The sequence below is a fragment of the Acipenser ruthenus genome, chromosome 14 (genome assembly GCF_902713425.1).
Source record: "Acipenser ruthenus chromosome 14, fAciRut3.2 maternal haplotype, whole genome shotgun sequence".
NCBI lineage: Eukaryota > Metazoa > Chordata > Actinopteri > Acipenseriformes > Acipenseridae > Acipenser > Acipenser ruthenus.
This window is the reverse complement of record NC_081202.1, coordinates 14,397,359-14,420,286: the sequence shown is the minus strand read 5'-3', so window position 1 is coordinate 14,420,286 and position 22,928 is coordinate 14,397,359. Positions and strand designations below refer to the sequence as shown.

The 22,928-nt window shown below is 38.8% G+C and overlaps 1 protein-coding gene across 10 annotated transcripts in view; it reads right to left on the bottom strand.

Moving 5' to 3' along the window:
- LOC117419752 (SH3 and multiple ankyrin repeat domains protein 3-like) overlaps nt 1-22,928 on the bottom strand; it is a 276,153-nt gene that overhangs the window by 33,402 nt on the left and 219,823 nt on the right. For all 10 annotated transcript variants that reach the window (XR_009307250.1, XM_058985907.1, XM_058985911.1 and 7 more), the window contains 2 exons: nt 7,361-7,436; nt 2,285-2,367 (listed from right to left, as the gene is read on the bottom strand). Coding sequence is in view for 9 of the 10 variants with exons in the window: in XM_058985907.1 (XP_058841890.1) it covers nt 2,285-2,367; nt 7,361-7,436 (159 nt within the window). In the remaining variant the exon portion in view is untranslated. The remainder of the gene's footprint in view (nt 1-2,284; nt 2,368-7,360; nt 7,437-22,928) is intronic.

Genomic DNA, 22,928 nt, shown 5'->3' with positions numbered 1-22,928 from the left:
ACTGCAGGAATCTGGTGGGTCCTGCCGGAGTCCCGTCTTCAACGCCAAACCACTTTATATTGAATGTAACATCCATAGTGTACATAAGCTAGACACTATATCACTGGAAATTGCTTACAGTGTTATACTGTGTAAGATGTGTAAGAATGTGCAAGATACTGTATTTATGAAAAAGGTATATTCTGCGTGTTTTAAGAATATTGGTGCTGTTGATGACTGGAGAGCTCTGAGTTAACCACATGGACTGCTGCAGAGGAGACAAGTGCAGTCTGCAGCAATCCCTTTGTCAACATACAATGGCGCAAAGTACAAAGTGATGTTGGATAAAAAGAAAATCCCATTATCAAACCTACTGTATAAAGCCAGTATTAAAATATCACACCATATTAACAATACAGTATGAGGGGCTTCATTCTTAAGACCCCATATGTGTTCACTTGTTGATGTGTCACTCATTATAAATTCCACTAACTTAACAGCTCTTGGACTTCTACACTGCAGTCAATCATGTCACTTCCCTAGTTGTGTTTCTAAAAAAGATCATTTGCTCTGACTTTAATTTTTACAAGCACTACTTTTCACTTCTGAGGATTTGAAATAAGGATTTGGAAGAGTTTTTCAAGAGAGCAAACAAGCCGGGCCTGATTACAGCACGTTCTACTGCACAGCAAGAGGAGGTTCTGTTTGAATCTTAATCACATTATATCCCAGTGTAATCAATCTATAGCACTTTAGTCAACACTTTAGATCAATTACATAGCTGAAAATTATTTTTTGTATAAAGTAATCTTCCATTTGCATTCATCAGAGCTTAATCAGTTTTCCCTATTGATACTGGCATTCATACTGGCATTCATACAGGCATTTATCAAAGTAGTCAATCAGTCGGACAGACAGCTCTCTTCTCCCAACTAATTGACTCTCTGTCAGGTCTTACCTGGCACCCTGCACAAGTAAGCATCCCAGATGATGTCAATTAATGTCAACAAATAGCATTTGGGTTAATTCTGTGGGAGCTAGTCGACATTTTGCCCCAGGGGGATGAAATATACATTTTGCTTTAGTGTATTGAATCCTGACACATGCAAAATGTCAAATGCCACAAGGCTAAAGTTGTAGGTAATGCTGCAATTACACCACACAGTATTTGAAGTTAAACGTGATCTTAAGCCTTTTAAAAGCTTTCTGATGCACATTTAAAAATCTGATATAAAGAAACAAATACAAAATTAAAAACTGTTGAAGAGAATCATGCTAAAAGTGTTATACTAAAACTGCCAAAACTTCAATTTATCCCTGATCTTCTTTAGCAAGATAAAACATGAATATACTTTCATCACAAGATGGTACTTTAAGTACTTATGCTGGAGGTGGAAACTGAAGTTTTATGGGGGAATGACGCCAGGGCAGTAGGGTCAGCAGCTGCCTTGCTCTTTACTGAGATGATAGGTAAGATTTCTAACATGTGCGTAACAGATGGAAGGATGGATTTCTGTCTCGTTCACAGGATGGCACCACCAAATGCAAAGTGCAAATCACACACCAAGCAGATGAGCTGGAGGGTTGAGCCTGCCCAGATTATATTTTGGCAGGTTTCTAACGTGATATTTTGCAGAATTATGAGTGTGCCAATCCTAATTGAGCCAGCGTTCTCATTTCAAAATGAATACAACAGACAGAGCTTGTAAATTGACTGGATACAATAGTAGTCAATAGTATTATTAATAATATTGTAGCGATCTTGGTTCCCGCAGGCAGGCGCATCACACAGGACGAGGTAATCCACACACAGACGGAGGGCGGGCGCGAACCCCGGACCTCTCACTCTAAAGCATAGCGCCGATACCTCTGTACAAAGGAGCCGGCTCCCTTGCAAGGAGCGTGTATTGGGCTTAAGTCTTTGTGTGCAATTACGTCACCTACCAGCCCTACTGCTGCCTTCCCCCATGCACGCTACACTATGATGATGAAAAATAAAACATAGATAACGCTGCCCAATTGACTGGCAATTGTAATGACTACAGAATGACTGTAGCCAGAGAACAGCAAGTCACTGTTGTCTATGATTGTTTCAGTTGTGATTCTACACAAAGACACAATTACAACTGGTATTATTGTCAAGCAAACATTGGATGAGTATGGTGGCTAAACCAACACCTTTTTCCTTGAGGGTTATCCCTCCAGGTATGTGTTGAGTTATGGGAAGAATAGCATGGGAGGACTAGCACCAAAACTTCCTGTAATACACATGTTGCACTAAAATAATGATACATAAAAAACATACCTTTTGCCCCGCGCAAAACAAATCCAAAGCCTTCATTCTCCTTCTTCTGCAGGACAGCAGTCTTCTCCTCGATAATGTAATCACTGGGAAGAAAGGAGAAGAGGGCCACCAGGTTAGAGTTCAGTACCATTTCATTGGCCTGACCGCTTCAGAGTCTGTGCTCTATTACTTCTCAGTTAAGCATAGTTAAAAATGGTTTAAAGGATCCATCAGCTGAACAAAAGTGGTAACCTAAAATTGAACCTCCCTTCAAAAAAGCTAAATGAATTAAATACTTAAGCTGTTAGATATGCAGTAAGTTGAACTTTAAATCCAGGTCCTGAAGTCTTCTGTAATTTATTTAATACATTTTTTTGAAGCAAGTTCATTCACTGTCTCTTTTCTCCATTGCACTCAGATTAAAATGAACAGCACTCATAGATCTGAAGTAATCTAGAAAAAAGAAAATAAACTGAAATAATCTCTGCTCATAATAACCCAGTGAATGAAAACAAAGCCTCTGCATACACATGCACTCCAGCGAGCGGATGCTTTGAACTGTGCAGAAGAATAAATTAACCTGGTCTGTCTGTTACAGTAACATGGAGAGAGACACACAGAGAGACACACACTCACACACACACACCTTCCACCCCAGCAGAGCAGAGCAGATTGAGGGCCCATCAGAATCATCTCCTCCTGTCCTTTTACATAACGCAGGGAAAGAATGGAAAGGATATACGGCGTCACATCTTAACCATGCTTTTTTCTTTTCTTTTAACACAAACCATCTGCTGAAGTTTTATTAGCAGGCAGAGCTGAGGAGCGGTCTACACAAAAGGAATGACTCACTCAGGGGCAGAGGAAGAGACAGCGAGAGCGAGGGGCTGGTAGGCAGAGGGAGGCAGAGGATAAGGGAGAGAGAAGAGAGGGAGATAGGGAGATTGCATAGAGGAAAGGGCCACAGAGATAAAAAGAGATGGAAAGCCAATGGAGTGTGAGAAACAAGAGGTGAGAGACAGGAAGGCAGAAAACTGAGGGTGAAATGACACAGATATAAGGAAAAAAATGAGGAAGAGACAGATAAATGAGGGACTGTAAGGGGAAGAATATTCCTCTAGTAAAATATCCTCATCCTAGTCAAAATTAATATAAAAGGTTACTTCCATCTTAAAAATATATAAATATATATTTTGTGAACATTTAAATGATGTGCCATTTCCTTAGCACTAGAATGTATTTACAGTGCAGTACTTACTTTACATGACATCACATAAAAATAAATTGAATTTGACATAGCTATAAGATAGCTTAAATGAACCCAGAAGAACATGGCTTACCAAACGGCAGCATTGACAGCATTGTCACTGTTTTCAGTTCAGGGGACCTAACCTTCATTCTTTGTATTTTTAATGTACGTAGTAATGTTATTAAGTGGGTCCATAAATATTACAGATAGAGATAAAAGGCGTCCATATTTAGATTTGCCACTGCTAAGGTCATTAAAATAAACTCTACAATGTTTTTCATGTATTGCAAAGTCTATCGCAGCGCAGAAGCTGCATCTGCATTCATGTTGATAACTACACCTGCAGCTAGGGGCGGCCGGTTAAGCAGCACAAAGGAATATCCCCTAGAAAGTGCCCTGAGGGCATCAGATGATTCTTAATGGTTAGGTTTAGGGTTAGGTATTGGGTTAGGGTTAGGTTTTAGGGCTGGGGTTGCTTAAGGTTAGGGTTGGGGTCAGGGTGGGTTGATTTTGTAGAGTTGATGAGCTCTGGAAGTGAAAAGTGGGAGTACTTGGCAAATGCCCTAGAATCATCTGATGCCCTCAGGACACTTTCTAGGCGATATTCCTTTACGCTGCAGCTAGTTAACAATTGCGCTTCCCTTCTTCTGGGTGATATGCATTTCATTTCCCCCCTCTCATTTGACACTAGCACATCAACAATGCCGTTCATCCCATCTGTTTAATGGGCTGAATCTGGTCTGTGCTCGCTCAGAAATACGAGCACCCAAATCCGTCGAGCACATACGTAGTAGCAGCCAGCTGTCAACCAGGACTGGCTATGATTGGCTTAAAAATATCTGGATGGGGTGCAGCCGGTTAGCGATCAGCACACTCACCTGCACGCCCGCGCGGCAGAGCTTTTACCAAGTGAGCCATTCCGGGACCCCATACACACTTTCAATTTATAGTATAAATCAGATGTTTTAAACAGTTTTTTTTTTAAATTATTGAAACAACCTTCATCTAGTTACAAGGGTCCTGTTAAGATGTACTGTTTTCTTAAACTCAGAGAAAGCAATACTAACCATCGGCTTTAAAAAAAAAAAAAAAAAACTGCTCAAAATGATTTCGATATACTGTAGAGACAATACCACTATTACAGAAAGTAGCCCCAAAATCAGATTGCACACAAGACAGTATGACGGTTTGCTCTAACAACAATTACTGTGTGATGTCAACTGTGAAAAATGATCATTAATACAATAAAGGCAGGCTGCACAAAATAAATCGAACTCTGACAGCTTTAAAGACACAAGTTGTTAAAGTAAAAAAGGTAAATAAAGTAAAACACAGGATTATGAAATGAATCTTGTGTGGCAGTTTTTCCTGTCCAATTTCCTCCTGTCTCCAGCACTAAGACTTATTGATCTATTTTGTTTTGTAGTAACTGAATAACCTGCCTGAAAATGCCAAGGTTTTCACTGTACTAAGCAGCACTGGTGACCACTAAACAGTTTAAAGAGTTTAAGGTCAAGAAAAAAATTCCACATCAGTAAATAATCAGACAGAGAGAGAGAGAGAGAGAGAGAGAGAGAGAGAGAGAGAGAGAGAGAGAGAGAGAGAGAGAGTGTGTGCGTGTATTGCTGTATGTGTTTCTAACAGCTTGTTAACTAGCAATTCCAGAACGAACTTTACTGTATTGTTAACTGATTGAAACCAAGCCTGTCATTCATGTAGGTTGACACACCCTTTTAGGGCTCATCACACTGACAGGTTGTGAAGTGTACTATAAATAAGATATCAGAAGTCAGCCAATCACAGTACATCTTATCCTGTGTAACACCACACTTAATTCGAATGTTCAAAAATCTAAACAAAACAAAATTAAAAAAACACAAATACCTGGTATATTTTGTAAAATGGATCATCCTATAAGCTTAACTCTTTCTTTAAATTTTGATGAACTTGACATTAGTTTTTAATAAACAGTCTCACCACGACACAGCACATGTAGGTCTACACGCATTATTTAGGGACTGTGGCTGTTTATTCTGGACTGAACTATTTCACGACTTGGAGAGTCGGGGAGTCTGGGAGTCCTGTGTAGAATCTTCATTTGTGTGATTTATAATGATGCGTTGTGTGTAGGGTGTCTCGCTTTGTATAAGACGTCATTTCCACAGTTTGAGCAGCCAGAACCGCTCCGCTTAACTTTGTGGTCCTCTCACCCAAACTGCACGAGATGACATCTGTTATACAATTAGAGACACCCTACACAAGACGGTGGGGCTTGGAAGGGCCCACACAGGGCAACCTTTCAGTTGACTTTACACAAGGTCCAAAATTTGACCCCAACACTGTCCCACTGGCAACACAATGATATTTTAATCTAAGGGTATAATCTTTTTTTAAAGCAAAATCACAATCTGTTAACAATTGAGGTACAATAGTACCTAAGAAACACGAATTGTACATAAGGTATCTGCCATGAAATAAACACACCAAAACAAGGAAAACTCAGGTTTTGAAGAATGCAGCTTATGGCATGTCTGATTTAGGTATTCCATAAATGTTGTTTGTATTTGCCAAGTTTGCTGGTATATTAATATTACTGTAACTGCAACTGTATGTGTTATATGCAAATACCCCCACCCCTTATCCCACATAAGGATATGTTAAAGCAGAGTTTGTATAATGCATTAATAAGCCACTTTTAAAAGGGTTGTTATAATGTCTGAAACTTAGTAAATGCTTTGTGATTCATGTCTTCTGCATTTCTCTGGGAAAACAATAACATTGCTTGACAGTTGGGGTGAAAAGTATTCTTTTGCAGGGTTTAGCGATGATACATAAATTGAGTGTAACTGTCATTTTCAATGATTATGGCTCTAGAATACTATTGAGTCGTGTTACAAAACCCTAGTTAAGGATAATGGCCAATTTGTGCTTATCCATCGATTTACAAACAAAAAAAAGTGAATGAAATCTTCCTTATCTCCATTTCAAAGCTCTATTTGAACAACTGCAGAAATTTCCCTTTTTACTAACTTACTATTCAGAGTATTGTCCACCAGGTAGAGCTCTCTCCTTGGAATTTATATTAGAGCTTTTATTTCCATCACAATACATCCCCTCAAGCTTGCTCTATATCTTAATACAAGGGTGGATTTATGTTGAAAAGGCTGTAACAGGATGAAATGAGGGGCTAGGCAAAGCAGTCTTTGACCTTGTAAGGTCTTGCTTTCTTGTCTGTAGCAGTCTTTGTGACAAACCATGTATATGAAGGATGTTTCTTACAGATCAAATGGAGCAGATTTACAGTATACTGCATTGCTTTTGTCATGGCTCTGAAATGATGACAAATATACAGAGCTAATGCAAGTGTTTGAGTGATCAATCCTGACAGATCAGTTGAAACACAGATGCAAAGCTCAACTGATAAGACAGTGACTTGTATCTAAAGCGCACGCCTTGCATTATAATGAAAATGTCTCTCTCTCTCTCTCTCTCTCTCTCTCTCTCTCTCTCTCTCTCTCTCTCTCTCTCTCTCTCAAAGCAGATCTGCCCTTGACTTGCAAGACCAGAGATACTGAAAGCATGCCCTTATGTGCACCAGAGGTGCAGCAAAGGGACCACAAGCACCATAACCGTGTTCAGCAGTGCTAGTCCCTTTCTGAATGAAACGTACATCAGTCGCCACGGGTAAGCAGCTAGGTAGCCAATGGAAACCAGAGTGCTACAAAGACAGAATGCATGGTACAGACAGTGAACAACTGATATGGGATGTTTTGATTTTTAAAACCAGCTGGTGCTGCCCCGTGGGTGCTTTTAAAAAAAAACACAGGTTTAATCTCTGTATAACATACCTGTATGATGTAAAGTTATCATAGGATCCAACTGTGTAGTGCCTGAAGAGCCTCTTTGTCCTGTCTTCTCGTGTTTCTGAAAACAAACATAAAGAGAATTACTAAAAGGGGTTTATCCTTTGTGTTTTTACACAACCACCACAGGCTTTAACTGAGACAGATCAATCAACCCAGGCTTGCTGTAGGCTAGGAGGTCATTGCTGATTTAACTGATCTAGGACACTGCTGGAGTGAAGTCCTTCACCAGCATGTCATATTATATTTGTTTCTGCGCTCTTGGTTGGTAATGTGGTCACAGTTTCAAGACCAGTAAAGAAAGTCTCCTGAAAGAACTATGAAGACGTCAAGATAAACTACAGCCCACATTATAGTACACTTTGTCGTGGTTTTAGCGAAATCTAATATTTGGGAAATAAAAATGCTTTTCTTGGATTTTTCTGGATTTTCCAGGGTGCTCTTTCCCTATCAATTTGGTCCTTCAGGCTCTTGTATCTGCCAAAATTGATTACACTCATGTTCAGATGTTGATTAATTCAACGTATGCTTCTATATTGGGGTCACATGTTGACCCTCGACCTTTGGCCCCAGGTTGCGCACTACTGTCCTATATTAATCAATTTTCTAAGATGGGGCTTCTGTGAAATTAAAATAATTAACTACTGTAAAATTAACTGGCATCATATAGCATGATCAACATTTTCAACAGTAAGGAACAACTAGCAAACACAGTTTGTTTTTGTTTTTTTACAGGAAACTATCCAATTTCCCCAAGCTAGTTAACCATCTCTACAGTACAGGATGAAAGACAATTGTTCAGTATTCTAAATATTCTCAGTCTTACTAAAAGGAACTCAATTTAGGTAACAAGCTACGGTATTGAAAACATCAGGGTTTTCAACATTTTGTAATTTATAGAATGCATTTTGCAAATCAATACTAAAATATCTATCTATTTGCAACAATTACTAACAATCTATTTTTCTTAAATCTATCATGTACAAAATCTATTTGTTTCCAGATTGCAACCCTATTATTTATTAACTATTGGAAGTAGAGATACGCATTAAACAATAGTAGTCCATAAACAACAATTTATAACTTCTTATTTCTGAATAGACCTAATATGCAGTATCTGAATGGGCTCTGTTCAGTTTGTGGGGAGCCAATGGTTTGGAACGTGGCTTGAAACGACAATATAGAGGTGCCGGTGCTCTCTTGTTAAATAAGCAAGAAGTCTTTAACAATCACCAAGCGTAGCCCCTGTCTGCTACTTCCCATCCCACCAACATTCCCTTAAGCTTCTAACAGCTGTGCTTGGCTTTAATGAACCTGTTCAGATCTGTTCAGGAAGGAACAGTGCCTTGCTGCTCAGGTTGATATGCCTGACTCATTTTCTGCCATTAATGAATCTCTTGTTAACACACCTTAATTTAAATAAGACACAGAAGGACGGGAGCACTGTGCATGCTTACTTTACTCTGAACTAATAGTTTTTAACTCCTTCCCTCCCAAAAAACAATGTTGTAAAATATAGGATCTATGATAAGCCTGTTTCAGTCTTACATATTCACAATGACGATCTATTACTACACCTTAATAGTAACAATTATCTAAACAGTGTTTCTGTAGGTAAAAATGTCAACATACAACTGAAACAGCATTTAAATCACCCAACAAGTTTTTTTTTTTTATCTCTGGCAGTCTTCGAAAAGAAGTGGTCCTTTTGGTGGGTTTTTTTAAAATGAAATTTTCCTTGTAAGAAACAAAGAATAGCAAAAGTTTCGATACTTCCCAGCGCACGTCAATAATTGCAGAAAGTGCAGGCAGCCCACACTCTTTTCCCACCACACTTGCAGATAAGACAGATAATTAATTGCCCATTCTCTACTATTTATCTTGATTGACGGAGCAGGATGGCTCTGGGGAAATTCTCTCTCTTCCTCTTTCTGCTCTGAACTTGGTTTGGCCACTCACTTTCTGACTAACCTGTCTCCCACCCACACACACAGATTCAGTGTCCCCCATGTTGGCAACAAAGAAACACAGAACACAGCCCTGCTTATACCCTTCAACAATCACATTATTTTCCTCAACTTTGCTAGCACTGCAAGTTCCTTCTCATGCAAACCACTGCAGTGTCACGGCATCAGGGGCACACTTCACAGGACATGCTTGTGAACTAACACTGCTTTTACTGTAAATCCCAGTGTCGCTCAAAATCCTCCACCCATGAACATTTTCTTCTTTGCTTCAGCTGTGCAGTTGACCCTATCCTGCAAGGTATCAGACTGCCTTCATGTTTGTATTTTAGGTGACAGAACCACTCAGCTGTGCTTCGCAAGGTTGTACCATAAGAGATAGGGTCAACTGCACATAATAACTTTTACAGTACTACGGGGTTAACAGCCCACGTACACCCATACAGTACTGCAAGTGTAAAACCATAGAACTTGGTACGGTACAGGGCGGGGATTATAGATTTTCACATTTTCTTAATTGAAAGTCTTTGTTAGTGGTGGAAGAAGACAATCAGCTGAAAGACAACGATATTTAATTTCTAAATTATTGCTACAAAAGACCTTTCAATGAGTGAACCTGTGAACGTCATATCTCAGATGTACAGAGCTGGTGAAAAATCCAGGTGATATTATTGGAAAGTAAAGTAAATACATAAAACCAGGAGCTGAAAACTTTTCACTGGACTCATTCTAGCGGCTATGATTAAATGTGACCCTCTATTATACCATACTGTGACTGTCCAAATGTAAAGGTTAAATATAACCAAGTAAATGTCAGTTATCTGGGCATAGTCACAAAACAGCTCTTCAGAAATAACTTGCACCAGCCTTTATAGAAGCTGTGTGAGTTACAGTATCACATGTGAAAAGTAACTGACCAACTTCAGAATCAACCTGAATATATCTTACGAAATACACATTCATCTTTAAGCACCCAATCCTATAATACTGGTTTAACAAATACAATCTCAGCTAAACAAAACCCCGCCAGCCACATTATTTACCCAGCAGCCAGGCATAAATCCTGCAATTATCTACTACAGTGTTTCAGCTGTCTACGCTAATTGTTAAGACAAATAAGACAGATTAACTGCTCTTGAAGTGTGGACCCCCAGATTCCTCATTATGTTGAAATTCCATACCTGCAAATGCAGCTTATTAAAGTAAACCTTTAAAAAGCACTTGTCATTAAAGAAAAGAAGAAGAAAAGAAGAAGCACATGGATACACTGGAGACTAAAGCCCTCTAACAATCAAAAGTCTAACCAGTCGTCTCAACTTGTCTATTCATTAAGAACTGTTCTGAGGTCACCAGAACTCATTTGACATAGGCTCCCATCTGCCACTGAGCAAATGACTTTGATCACTATTGGCTTGGGGCTGGAGTCAATCTACAGTAGCATCCTTAGGACGGCAGTCCTCATATCTCATTGCCAATCCACAGTGCCAACTACCCCCCAGAAGAATTCCTAATTCGCACATTTAAGGCTATCAATCATGTTCCTAAATACAGCAATTAAATTACTAATTTACATTTTAATGAATTGCACATTTAAAACCTTATTTTAAATGGATTAATTAAAAGATTGTAGTTACCAACAGTACTGCCAATCTTCACTGTATGGAGTCACACTCTTGCTAGTATCCATAATACTGATTTATTTTTACACAGAGTTTCTTTCAGTCAAGTTCAGCTTCTTGTTTCATGTTGATGACAGTAACTTCAGTTAAACTAAGTTACTGAACAGCTTTACACACCCTAACAGATCATTTTATAACAAAACAGCCCACTCAGAATTATATCCAGTGTTTTTTTTTTTTTTTTAAGTAATAATAATAATAATTCTACAAATTGGGGGTAAGCCATCGGTAGAAGGATGCCAAGCAAGCAAAGGTCATTTTGTGAAAGGAACTTGGATTTTAGGATATTAAAGTGATCCGTGATTTACATTTCTTAGTACATTAATTGGAGACTTAGATCAATAGCTATGAAAGGAAATGTAAATCAGGCTCAAACAGTAATATATTAGAATGGAAATGATGTGCTTCATTCTTCAAAGCAACCAACAAGAAGAAAGGATATTTTGTTATGCAACTGCAGACATAAGAAAAGATAGATTGTTGTTTTTTTTTTTTTTTGCAATTCCAGAATAGATAGTTTGTCATATTAAAAAAAAAAAAAAAAAGGCTTGGGCTCCAACGCAATTTCTGCAAGCTCCAGTATTCAAAAAATTAATAAATTTCTCATGGGATCCCTCATTATGATAGGAAAATGCCACATTGGCAGTATTGGAAAGAAAGGGTTTCCAGCTTATCGTTTGGAATAAATTCAATGTATTTTCTTTTTTTGGCATGTTGGCTCTGTGGTTAATGGAAAATCCATAGGAACCACCACTGAGTCAGCTTTCTGGATTACTGAGGCTAAACTGAATTCAAAACAGTTTTTACTGTGGAGAGAAGGAGATTTTAACATCTATATTTCTATTGTCAGTATAAGTTTCTTGCCCATGATTACAGTGTATGTATGTGTGTGTATGTATGTACGTTTTATTGGCAACTTTCGGTTAATGACAACTTTTTGCTGGGAACTGAGAGGTTGTTAATAAGCGGCATATATATTAGGGTAATATTCCGTTTTTACAGTCATGAGACTACGTTTTCAGGCTTGTTTGATGTAGATAACAGTGAAGAACTTCTGCTACTAACAATCCTAAGATTAATAATTTTGTATGCAGGTATACGATGTGGTGAGACATAAAGATACAAATATATAATACAGTTAAAGGTGAGGGTTTTGTGATGTTGGTATTCCAATCTCCTATTTGCCTCAGACTTTCAGAACTCATTTCAGAGGGGTGCCAACTCCAGAACCATTATACATTAATCTGCCTGGTTGACAGTTCCAGCATCACTGCGGGCCTCATTCTGCTGTGCTGCTGCCAGCACGTCCTTGCTTGAAGGACACATACAGTGCAAGCCATCTCTCCTCCTGAATGTGAATAAACCTGAGCTTAACCTGACATGGTTATTAATCTACCCCAGAGTCTAATCAATTAGGGATCCATTAAAATATGGTGCTACTCCCTTAAACATGGTCTGTTGCTCCAGATTGAAACAGCAGTTTTAACTTTCTTTCTCAAGGACAATGAATTAAACTGGATAAAAATCCTTCTGCTCCTCTCATCCCTGGGATTAGCAAGGCAGGGTAAATGAATACTGGTGACATTGTGGAAAAAGGAAATAAATGTATTTTTGGTCAGCATGGCACATTGATGATTAATTTGTATTACAAAAGACACTATTGAAAGATGCAGCTCAGTGTTAGTACAGCAAGGTAGGTATGTTATGCTGTAAACAAATTGTATCATATGAAAAAAAAGAAGGACAATTTTCCCTAAATAGTTTCTGTCCAACATAGCAGTTACAATGGCATTTGTAATAATGACAAGAAAACACTTGGTTGCTCATTACTTCTGCGTATACCTACACACAGTCACAAACATTCATCCACTACTAGAAAACTCTGAAAGAATACTGTATGTAGTAATACTTAAATAAACTTAAGGATTGATTTGATCTTTTTTTAGCACTGGGGAACCACCCTGGTTATTATGGTTGATGAAATAGTGGTTGATGAAATACAGGGAGATCTCCCAGTTGTTGACAAAGTTATTGGATATTTCTCCATTATGTACTACGGCATGAGTTGGTTTGGGCTTCAATACATACACAGGGTGTCAATTCATCAGGAGCTAAATGCTTGGGTCCCAATGCTAAATACACAACAGGCCATCACCTCCAAGCTTCAATCAATCAATCAATTTTATCTTTATATAGCGCCTTTTGCAACAGGTCGCCACAAAGCGCTTTACAAAGGCAAAAACAATACATATTACTGAACAACAGTAAGCATTTTAAAAAAAGAACAGAATAAAAACAAAATGGAATACATAAACTGTTAAAAAAAAAAAGATTATATTCTAGATAAAATAAATAAATAATAATGAAATAAATAAAAAAAACAGTGGGAACAATATGGGGGCAAGAGGATATCAGCTCATCTGGATGAAAATGCCAGGCTATAGAAATGGGTTTTTAGTCTAGACCTTGACTGAAGGGTCTTCTCTAATTTTGATGGGCAAGTTGTTCCATAATTTAGGTGCCATATAACTAAAAGATCTACCACCTGAAGTTTTTTTCTGAATAATAGGTACAGACAGTAGGCCAACATCCAGTGATCGGAGCAGGCGATTGGGGACATAGGGTTCCAAAAGATCTTTAAGGTATGGAGGTGTGAGACAATCTAAAGCCTTATAAGTTAGCAGCAACACCTTAAAATCTATTCTAAAACTAACCGGTAGCCAAAGCAAAGATGCCAGACCCGGGGTGATATGCTCTTGCCTCTTGACTAGAGTTAAAGTTCTAGCTGCAGCATTTTGAACAAGTTGAAGGCGAGAAATAATGTTGTGGATAGTCCCAATGAAAAGATGTCACAAAGACGGCCGGAGTGGGTGGCACCAGAGCCAGGAAATAAAACAACAAGAGAGAGGTGGAGTTTGGTGGAGCTGAGCGAATGGTCTCGCTCAGCATTTAATAAATAACAGAACAGCAAAATAAAAAGGTTGTAACACAAAACAGGACACGGCACTTGCGGCCAAAATAAAAGAGACAAACAAAACGGACAGACACTGACAAACACGGTGAGCTTCTATTTTTCTTACGATTCACAATTACCTCTGTCTCCAATCCCGTTCTCCACTCACCGAACACACAACAACCCCCCGTGAGTGAAAACGTGCTGCTTTTATGCAGTTGTACCGAGACTCGATTGCTAGTCAAGTCATTCAATTGGAATCTCGGTACAACTGCACGTGAATTAAAGTGCACTTTCCCGTGTTCACATACTAATACTTTAAATGCACGTGATGTGATGTGCCATCCTCGTGCCTAAATACAAATATACATTTTAAACACTCGTGCTCGTAACCCATATTATATCCCGTGTATTTTATACATAAACACCAACATTTACACACAACACGTAACATATAAACATAAACTACGCACAAGGGCGTGGCCACATTGCCACAAAAGACCATTGCAATAGTCAATCCTAGAGGATATAAAAGCATGCATTAATCTCTCTGCATCCTGCCTGGAAAGATTACCTCTCAGTATTGCAATATTTCTTAAATGAAAAAAGGACATTTTTGTGACATTTTTAATGTGTGCTTCGAAAGAAAGTTCTGTATCAAATATAACACCTAGGTTCTTTACTTCTGCCCTAAAATCTGTACAGATTCCATCAGATAAAACATCAATCAAATGTGTATCTTCATGTTTTCTCTGAGGCCCCAGTATCATCACTTCTGTTTTGTCTGAATTTAACATTAAAAAGTTATTAAACATCCAGTTCTTAATATCAGCAAGTCAGGTATTCAACGTATTAGCAGCAGAAACACAGTCCTGTTTGAGGGACAAGTAAAGCGGAGAATCATCAGTATAACAGTGGAAACTAACTCCATGTCTATGAATAATGTCACCCAAGGGTAACATATAAAGAGAAAATAAAATTGGGCCAAGAATTGAACCCTGAGGGACCCCACAAGTAACCTCTGATAAAAAGGAGGTCTCCTCTTCAATTTTTATAAACTGAAATCTGAGAGATAGGACTGGAAACAAGACAAGACAGTGCCTGACAATCCCACCACATGTTCAAGACGATCAATTAAAAGAGAGTGATCAATGGTGTCAAAAGCTGCACTTAAATCAAATAAAACAAGAACCGAAGGTGAGCCCAAGTCAGAGGACAGCAGAACATCGTTCACTACTCGGATTAGTGCTGTCTCAGTACAGACTAAAATTTCTCAGGAATATTCTGTGCATCAAGAAATCTATTGAGTTGACCAGCCACTACTCTTTCTAACACTTTGGACAGAAAAGGGAGATTGGAAATAGGTCTGTAATTATTAGGAGCTTGTAGAGAGGAAACAAAAAACTGGCTTTATAGCATGTGGCCAGGTCTAATTGAACACCAATGAATCAATTAGCACCTGGCCACATTCCACACATAGTTTTAGCAGGGAGGAGATTCTAACCCTAGCCCTGCCATTTTTAGCACATACTTTTTATAAAAAACAAAAAGAAAAACTTAAGTATATTTGCATGTGCATGGCCTCAGCACTGCCACAAGATATTATAGCAAAACTGCATCGATAAGAAAATAAGTTATCATCTTGTGTATCAAATGCTTTCTAGTGTACATAATGAATCTTTTTTTATTAACAGTTCAGTAAAAGCCTTTTACTTAAGCACAACAATGACTTGAATGCAGAAATCTATATACAGTATGAAACACTTGTCAGCAGCAAGTCAAAACAACAAGGGAAAACACAAACCTGTTTCAAAAGGGACAGTAATAATTAAAAAGTGTTTACCTGGGGGCTAGGCATTCTGTCAGTACACCAACATCAAAATGAATACACTGTTGACATCAATCCCTAGTTACTATAAAAAAACAAAAACTTCTAAAATCAGATCCCTGGTAAAATATAGATGCTTCTCAGACTTACTGTATACAGCCCAACCTGTTTACTTCACACCTGCACACACAGAACACTCTTTCCCTAATGAAACACATAAAGTGGATTTTAATTTCAGCTAAGCCAACCACCGGGACGACAAACATGTGGCTTTTTGATGCAACAGCAGCTGCGGCTCAAGCTGAATTGATAATAATAATAATTAAAAAAAGAACAGCAACTGATTGCATCTGCTAAAGACAATACAAAACAAAATCATAAAACGAAATAGACCATGATCACCTTACCTTACATTATACACATTTTAATAGCAATAATTCAAGCATACATGCTGGCTTAAATATTTTGCAGTGTACTTGCACTAATATTAAGACAGAAATGGTAGTAATACCAAAACATTCTGGGAATCGGGCCCTATGTGTTTTGTGCATGTACATTTTACATTGGTATCCTAGCCAAAGTAGTTAGTGACCTGTTTGGTCTTAGTAATACTAAACTTAATGGTTCCTTTAAGAGCAAGACCTTCTGTTCTGTATATTATAATAACTAACTGTTAGTAATACTTCCTTTTAAGAGCAGTACTTTCTGTTCTGTATCTTTAAATGAAACACCCCCTAATAACACAGGCTCCACCTGTAGGGTTGTGTGTAGTGTATTCAGAGCTGCATAGGAACATTACATGCTTTCATGTTTTGCAAGTTACATTAAGTGGTAACACTCTCATTTGTACTATAATTATTTTATTTTTAGTCCACTGCAGTTTATTGTGGATGTAAAAGGAGCTTTGTTTAATTTGTTCATCCTTAATATTGATTTCCATTACACGAGAGTAGATGTTAAAACTTCATGCTGATTTGAACTCGGCTTTCGCCAAGATAAGCACCAACTAAGACGTAGCTTTACAGTAAACTAATGTGATCCATCTGTGTCTCCATCCATTTGCGCTTCCTTCCATATGATGATGTAGATATCCTTCTGTCTGGTGTTGATGGCTGAAGTGTAATGCTGGCTCCAGGGATCAGCTTATTGCCTCCCTAGTGCATCAGCACACACAACGGCTGCGATGCTGGCTCCGGGGATCAACCACAGTGCGGTCTCCCCAGCGCATCAGCATGACAACCGTCTGTATTGAGCTAAGTAGGGTACATCTCTGGGGTCTTCAAGTGGGCACCTTCCATCCTCGGTGTTTCGTCGACTAGCCCACAACACCTCAAGAGGGCTCGACGGTGATTCTGGCGTCCCAGCATCACCCCCCTCCGCCCCCCACTCAACTCAGCCCAGCTTACTTACCAGTACATAAACGTTTCTTTCTTTCTATTGTGCTTGAGATCCCCAGCCAGAATCTTTCCGTCTCAACCACAGCCATTTGCTGCTCCTCTCTGCTGCTTCAGATAAGTTTTTCACTGTGCGACGCAACTCTTGGCCACTGAATCTGACGTCTCTGAGAAACCGGGTTGTAGAGTGTGCCACAAATCCTCGACAACCCACCTCCACTGGGTAAACCCGGACTCTCCATCCTCACTGTTCTGCTTCAGTGGCTAGTTGAGCATACCGCAGTTTCTTCCGCTCATACGCCTCATCTACAGGATCCTCCCATGGCACTGTTAACTCTACCAGGTGAACAAGGCGTTCTGATCCAGACCACAAGACAATATCTGGTCAAAGGTTAGTGGTGGCAATCTCAGGTGGAAAAATAAGCCGTTGACCAACATCTGCCAGCATTTTCCAGTCTCTAGCAGCTTCCAGTTGTCCAGGGCGAGGATTGGTTTTAACACCTTTTCTTGGTGGTTGCTCTCCTGGGCAGAGGAATGTTGTCTTTTGTGTGTAATGTTTTGATGGAACAGGTGGCAACTTATTGGTCATGTTACGCTTGTCTTCCAATGCTAAGGCCAAACATCGCAGCACCTGGTCATGGCGCCAAGTAAACCGTCCTTGTGCCTTAATGTTGCAGGTGATGAACACAACCTGCTCTGTTCCATTGTCCATAGGTCTTGCCAGATGATCTTGCGTTGTTCCACACTTTCCCATCTCATCCATTCTCCCTGCTTGGCCTGGACATCCTCTCCTCCTGCTTCTGCACCTTGTTGACTACCAGCTTCCTCTGTTGAAACGGGGTTGCCTTGTGCCATGTAGGAGGAGCTGAACTGAGACCAAGACCCCCTCTTCTATGCTGAACTTGCCCCATGATATCACCGAATCGAAGGGCAGCCTTTGCATCTTCCACGGCTTTCTTTGCCGTCCACTTTCTTCCAGTTTTCAACACAGGTGCTGCCTCCATTACACATTTGTCGCATGACTCTACTAATGTATTTTCCAGTCAGACCTTGGCACACTTAAACTCCTCGGTTAGAGCAGAGACTGGTAGCTGCAGTATTCCTATACCATAAAGTCCCACTCTGCTGAGGCAGCGTGGAACTCCCAACCATTTCTGATGTATGAACGGATTAAAGCTTCCAGCTTCTCTACTGTTGTCACAGTCAGTGGCCAAGACTTTTCACTGGCTTCTCAGACACTGTTGGTATTTCCTCACCATTAATGTAGAACCATTTATTTACTACTTTACCTTTAATTATAGAGATGCTCCTTGATTTAGTGGGCTTGAATTGCATTCGTGCCCATTCAATATTATTGGTTATTTTGCCCAATACCCGATTAGTGCAGGCTACTGTTGTAGTCATAGTCATGTCATCCAGGTATGCTCGAATTGGTGGTAGTTGCATTCCAGAAGCCAAGCGCTGTCCTTCCACTACCCATTTGATATTCTGGTGGATTGATAGGTGGGATGTCTGAAGGAATTGACATAGGCTCCTGCCTTTTTGAATCTGTATGTGTTTTCTCCAAATATCTCTCCAGCTCAAACTTAGATGCTTTTAGTGTGCCATTTTTCTTACTGGTGAATAACTTATTTTTGTAACGTTTCCATAGGTGCTCAGCTCTGCACAATGTTGCAAGCTTATCTTTTATGACCCTTTGTAACAGATTGAGTCCCTCCTTCTGACTTTGTTCTGCTCTTCTCCATTGCTTCCTCAGCTGTCTCCTTTTTCTAACTATGCGTTCAATCTCCTGCTGCCGTCTAGACTTTCCAGGAATAGTTTTTACCTTTTCCTTCCTTTTTTCAACTCCAAACTTAACCTTTCCAATGCGAAACAGATATCAGTGTTTACTGTGTCCCACACAGTTTTCTCACACGCTCTTGGCCATTTAACTCCAGGCTTGTGCCCGTTGAGGTTCTTTTCTCTCTTATGCTGGTTTGTCTGACCGGGTTCACAAGGATCATTAGGTTCATCACCAGCTATATCAATGCAAGTCCTCCTCACGTCTATGACAGGGGTGCTGACATCCTGCGAAATGTGGTTTGCTTCCTGTCGCTGGATTTCATTCAACTGACTTTGTAAGAAGGGCCCTTGTCCCTTCTCCCTCAAGCATTTCATTCTCCCTTGATGAATCTTCAAACCCCTGACCATTGTCGCCTTGCTCCAGCCGCAGACACAAACCTGGAGTTCCATGTCTTTGCTAACTGCAGATCTTGAACTAGTCTTTTGTGAAGTACTCTACATTCTCATATTCTCGTTCTTATTATTATATCCACACCTCTCTTTTTCATTTGTTTCCCTTGAGAAGCATAAGAAAACTACTGTATGTTGAACCCACCAAGTCAGTTCAATCAGGATCCAGCTCCTAGCTGCATTCTCATCATGGATTCAGGTCTCCCGTTGGTAGTCAGGGCTCTCATTACTACAGTGCACAGAGTTGAAAGCCTTTTCATTATCAGAGGTCATCATGCTTCATTGCTCATGTTTATTTTAATATGCCTTTTACACAATACTGCTATTGCCTTTATTAAAATGAAAATGACTGGATTTATACATGCTTTATAAATCTGGAGACCTAACCTCATCTTTGTACAGCAGGAGACTTGTAAATAAAAGCACAAAAAGCCTTCCTGCTCAAGCAAATTAAAGTAATGAGGCCCAGAATTATACAGTACAGAGCCTTAAGTTGGAACACCATGTAAACCCTACAGCTAAGATACTTAACCCTCAAGTGTTGCAGTCATATCACAGCACGTATTGTATTAAACATATGAATGCCTCTTCCAGTGATATAATAACAAGCATAAAATAGATACAAATTATAATGTAAACTGACTATGAATTTGTAAGTAGAGATGGAAGGTGGAAACAGGTGGAACAGATTATGCCCTAATACAATAGCTTGTTTTTGTTTCTTATTTCATTACACACAAACACCACATGATGTTTATTTATTTTAATCCTCCTGCATATTCCCCTTTATTCAATATCTCTATATCTCCGTAATTCATAAGATGAAACAAAGTGAGACCATATGAGCTTGCGTAACAGTACTGTCTTAAAGTTTCCCTGCTACACTGCAGTTTGTCTTCAGCTGACTTGCTTCCTGAGTGCCTTAAGTCTTATTTATCCCAGCTAGCAGGGCATGCTGTTTCCTCAAACAGTACAAATATTCAGAATTGGAAAGGAGACATAAGACATCAAATAAATGTGTTCCTTTTATGGCAAACCAGAATGAAGCTATTTTCATTGCAGTAGTTTTATAGGGAGGGTTACAGCTGATTCCAGGCTTCTGTTATTTTTTTTTGCCTCTACTAACTACACATGGATAAAATAATTTCAAACTAAGTAGGTATCATTAGCATGCATACAGAAACTGGAATTATTCCACATGAGAATGTAATTCAGATTGATGTAAATTACAAACAAGGATCCCCAGTGGGAAGTCATGTAGGACAACCAGAGGTCAGTGAATAGAACCAGAAAGCATCTTGGCTTACAGTAATGTCTGGCAAGGGGCATCATGGATGCTTCATTTGAAATATTGGTAACTTTGTGGACTTTTCCTTCTACTAGTACGTCTACTCTTGTCAATAGTATTACCCGCATACTCAGACATTCACCGTCCTATAACCCTGTATCATACATACAGTGATTGCATGGCTATTCAGACCCTTTGATCTAAAGTGCTACTACTTTTTCAATAATGATTTTATGAATCTTCTGTTACTGTATTAGACAAAAGCACTGGTAAACATTTACATGCTCCCAAAGTTGACAAATTGAATGCTGGCTTCATTGAAGGGAAGCAACGACCTCCGATTTTAAATTAAATGTAAATTGGAAGCCACGCAGGAATTCATATTTATGAGAATTACATTTAATTATGTGTTAACCAACCATCTCTTGCATTAGTTGCTCTAATAACTATGCTGCTTTCCACTCAACTAACTCTCTTGCAATAATATTCTGCTTAAAGGAAGAGAGTGGAGTGAAAGAGGCCAGAATGAAACTACTGGTGTTAGAGAAGGATACAAAAAAATAACCCTGTTTGCAAGTTTGTCTATAAAATGTTGGAAGGTCTACTGTTCCATTCATTTACCATAGCCTCAACAACATGTAATAATCCTTTTACCTTTATGCAAGATGTTGTTTAAAATTATTATTGAATAGTGCCAATGCCTCATAGACATCTAATACATAATAATAATCAATTACACTTTTGATTTGTTAGTTTTTTTCCAAAAGAGAAAGGATACGGAAACGAACAGCCCATTACATGCTAACAGTTTCTATCCTGTTGCTCTGAAAAAAGGTCTACCTTATAGCCAATTTGTGCGTTTAAGACATATTTGAGCTACCAATTAAGCTTTTGATTATCAATCAGATATACTCTATCAATACTTCATTTGTATATGCTATCCTGTACAGTGGTTAAACACTGCTTTATTAAAATGCTGTAACATTTTGAAACAAGATTTGGATAAAAAGGTACCAAAACAAAAAAATAATTTTTCTTGTATTTTTAAGACTACCTATAGTAACATCAGTAATCAGATCAGGGGTATTATTATCAGTACTCATTGGCACATATTAAGCAGTGACAGACACATGACTAATCTTTTTAAAGATCCTCAATTTTATGTATACTCAAAAGGTAAAAGCCTAAGAGATAGATTGGTGTGAGCAGACACTAATCCACAGCCTGTTAGGACAGGCACGTTGAGTGGGTGTTGGGAATTTTCCTTGTCAACATTGCGCAGCTTGCGCTCATAGTCTTAATTAAGGGGGCTGTGTGGTCCAGTTAAAGAAAAGGGCTTGTAACCAGGTGGTCCCCGGTTCAAATCCCACCTCAGCCACTGACTCATTGTGTGACCCTAAGCAAGTCACTTAACCTCCTTGTGCTCCGTCTTTCGGGTGAGACGTAGTTGTAAGTGACTGCGCAGCTGATGCATAGTTCACACACCCTAGTCTCTGTAAGTCGCCTTGGATAAAGGCGTCTGCTCAATAAACAAATAATAATAATAATGAATGTATACATCCCCTAAACTCCAAGAAATGTATGATTAGACAACTGACCACCTGTCAATCGAACTATGTAGTATACATTATCATGTGTCCATGTCCATCTCTATATGTTGGTAAAACAAAACACATTAGTGAACATAAAAGCTCTATCCGAAGACAAGATATAAAGTCTTCTGTTTTTCTGTATTTTAAAGAGGCACAATGAACATTCTCTTTCTGATTTAAAGTTATTTGGTTTAGAAATAATTTTATCCCACCACAGAGGTGGAGATCAGGACACTAAATTATTAGAGAGAGAAGCCTTTTGGATATTTACATTAGATACATTATTTCCTAAGGAGATGAATGAGGATTTGGGTCTGTCATGCTTTCTTTGAATGTATTCCTGTCTAGTCATAAAAAATGCTAATCTGTATTGTGCTTTGAAATGCAATTGACTTGCCTTAATGATCTGACTTCTGCTGTTGGCCCAATTAACAATTGGGTCCATTGCCCATCAATTGATAAATCATTTTTGGATACTAAGATCTAAAACTGATAATATAGCTTCATAAAAATGTTTTTTTTTTTTAAATGCTAATTTTAAAAAATGCCAAAAAATTCGGATTAAATCAATATATTGTGTTCTAATACATAATCCGTTTGTCATAAAGATCTGATTGCTGTTG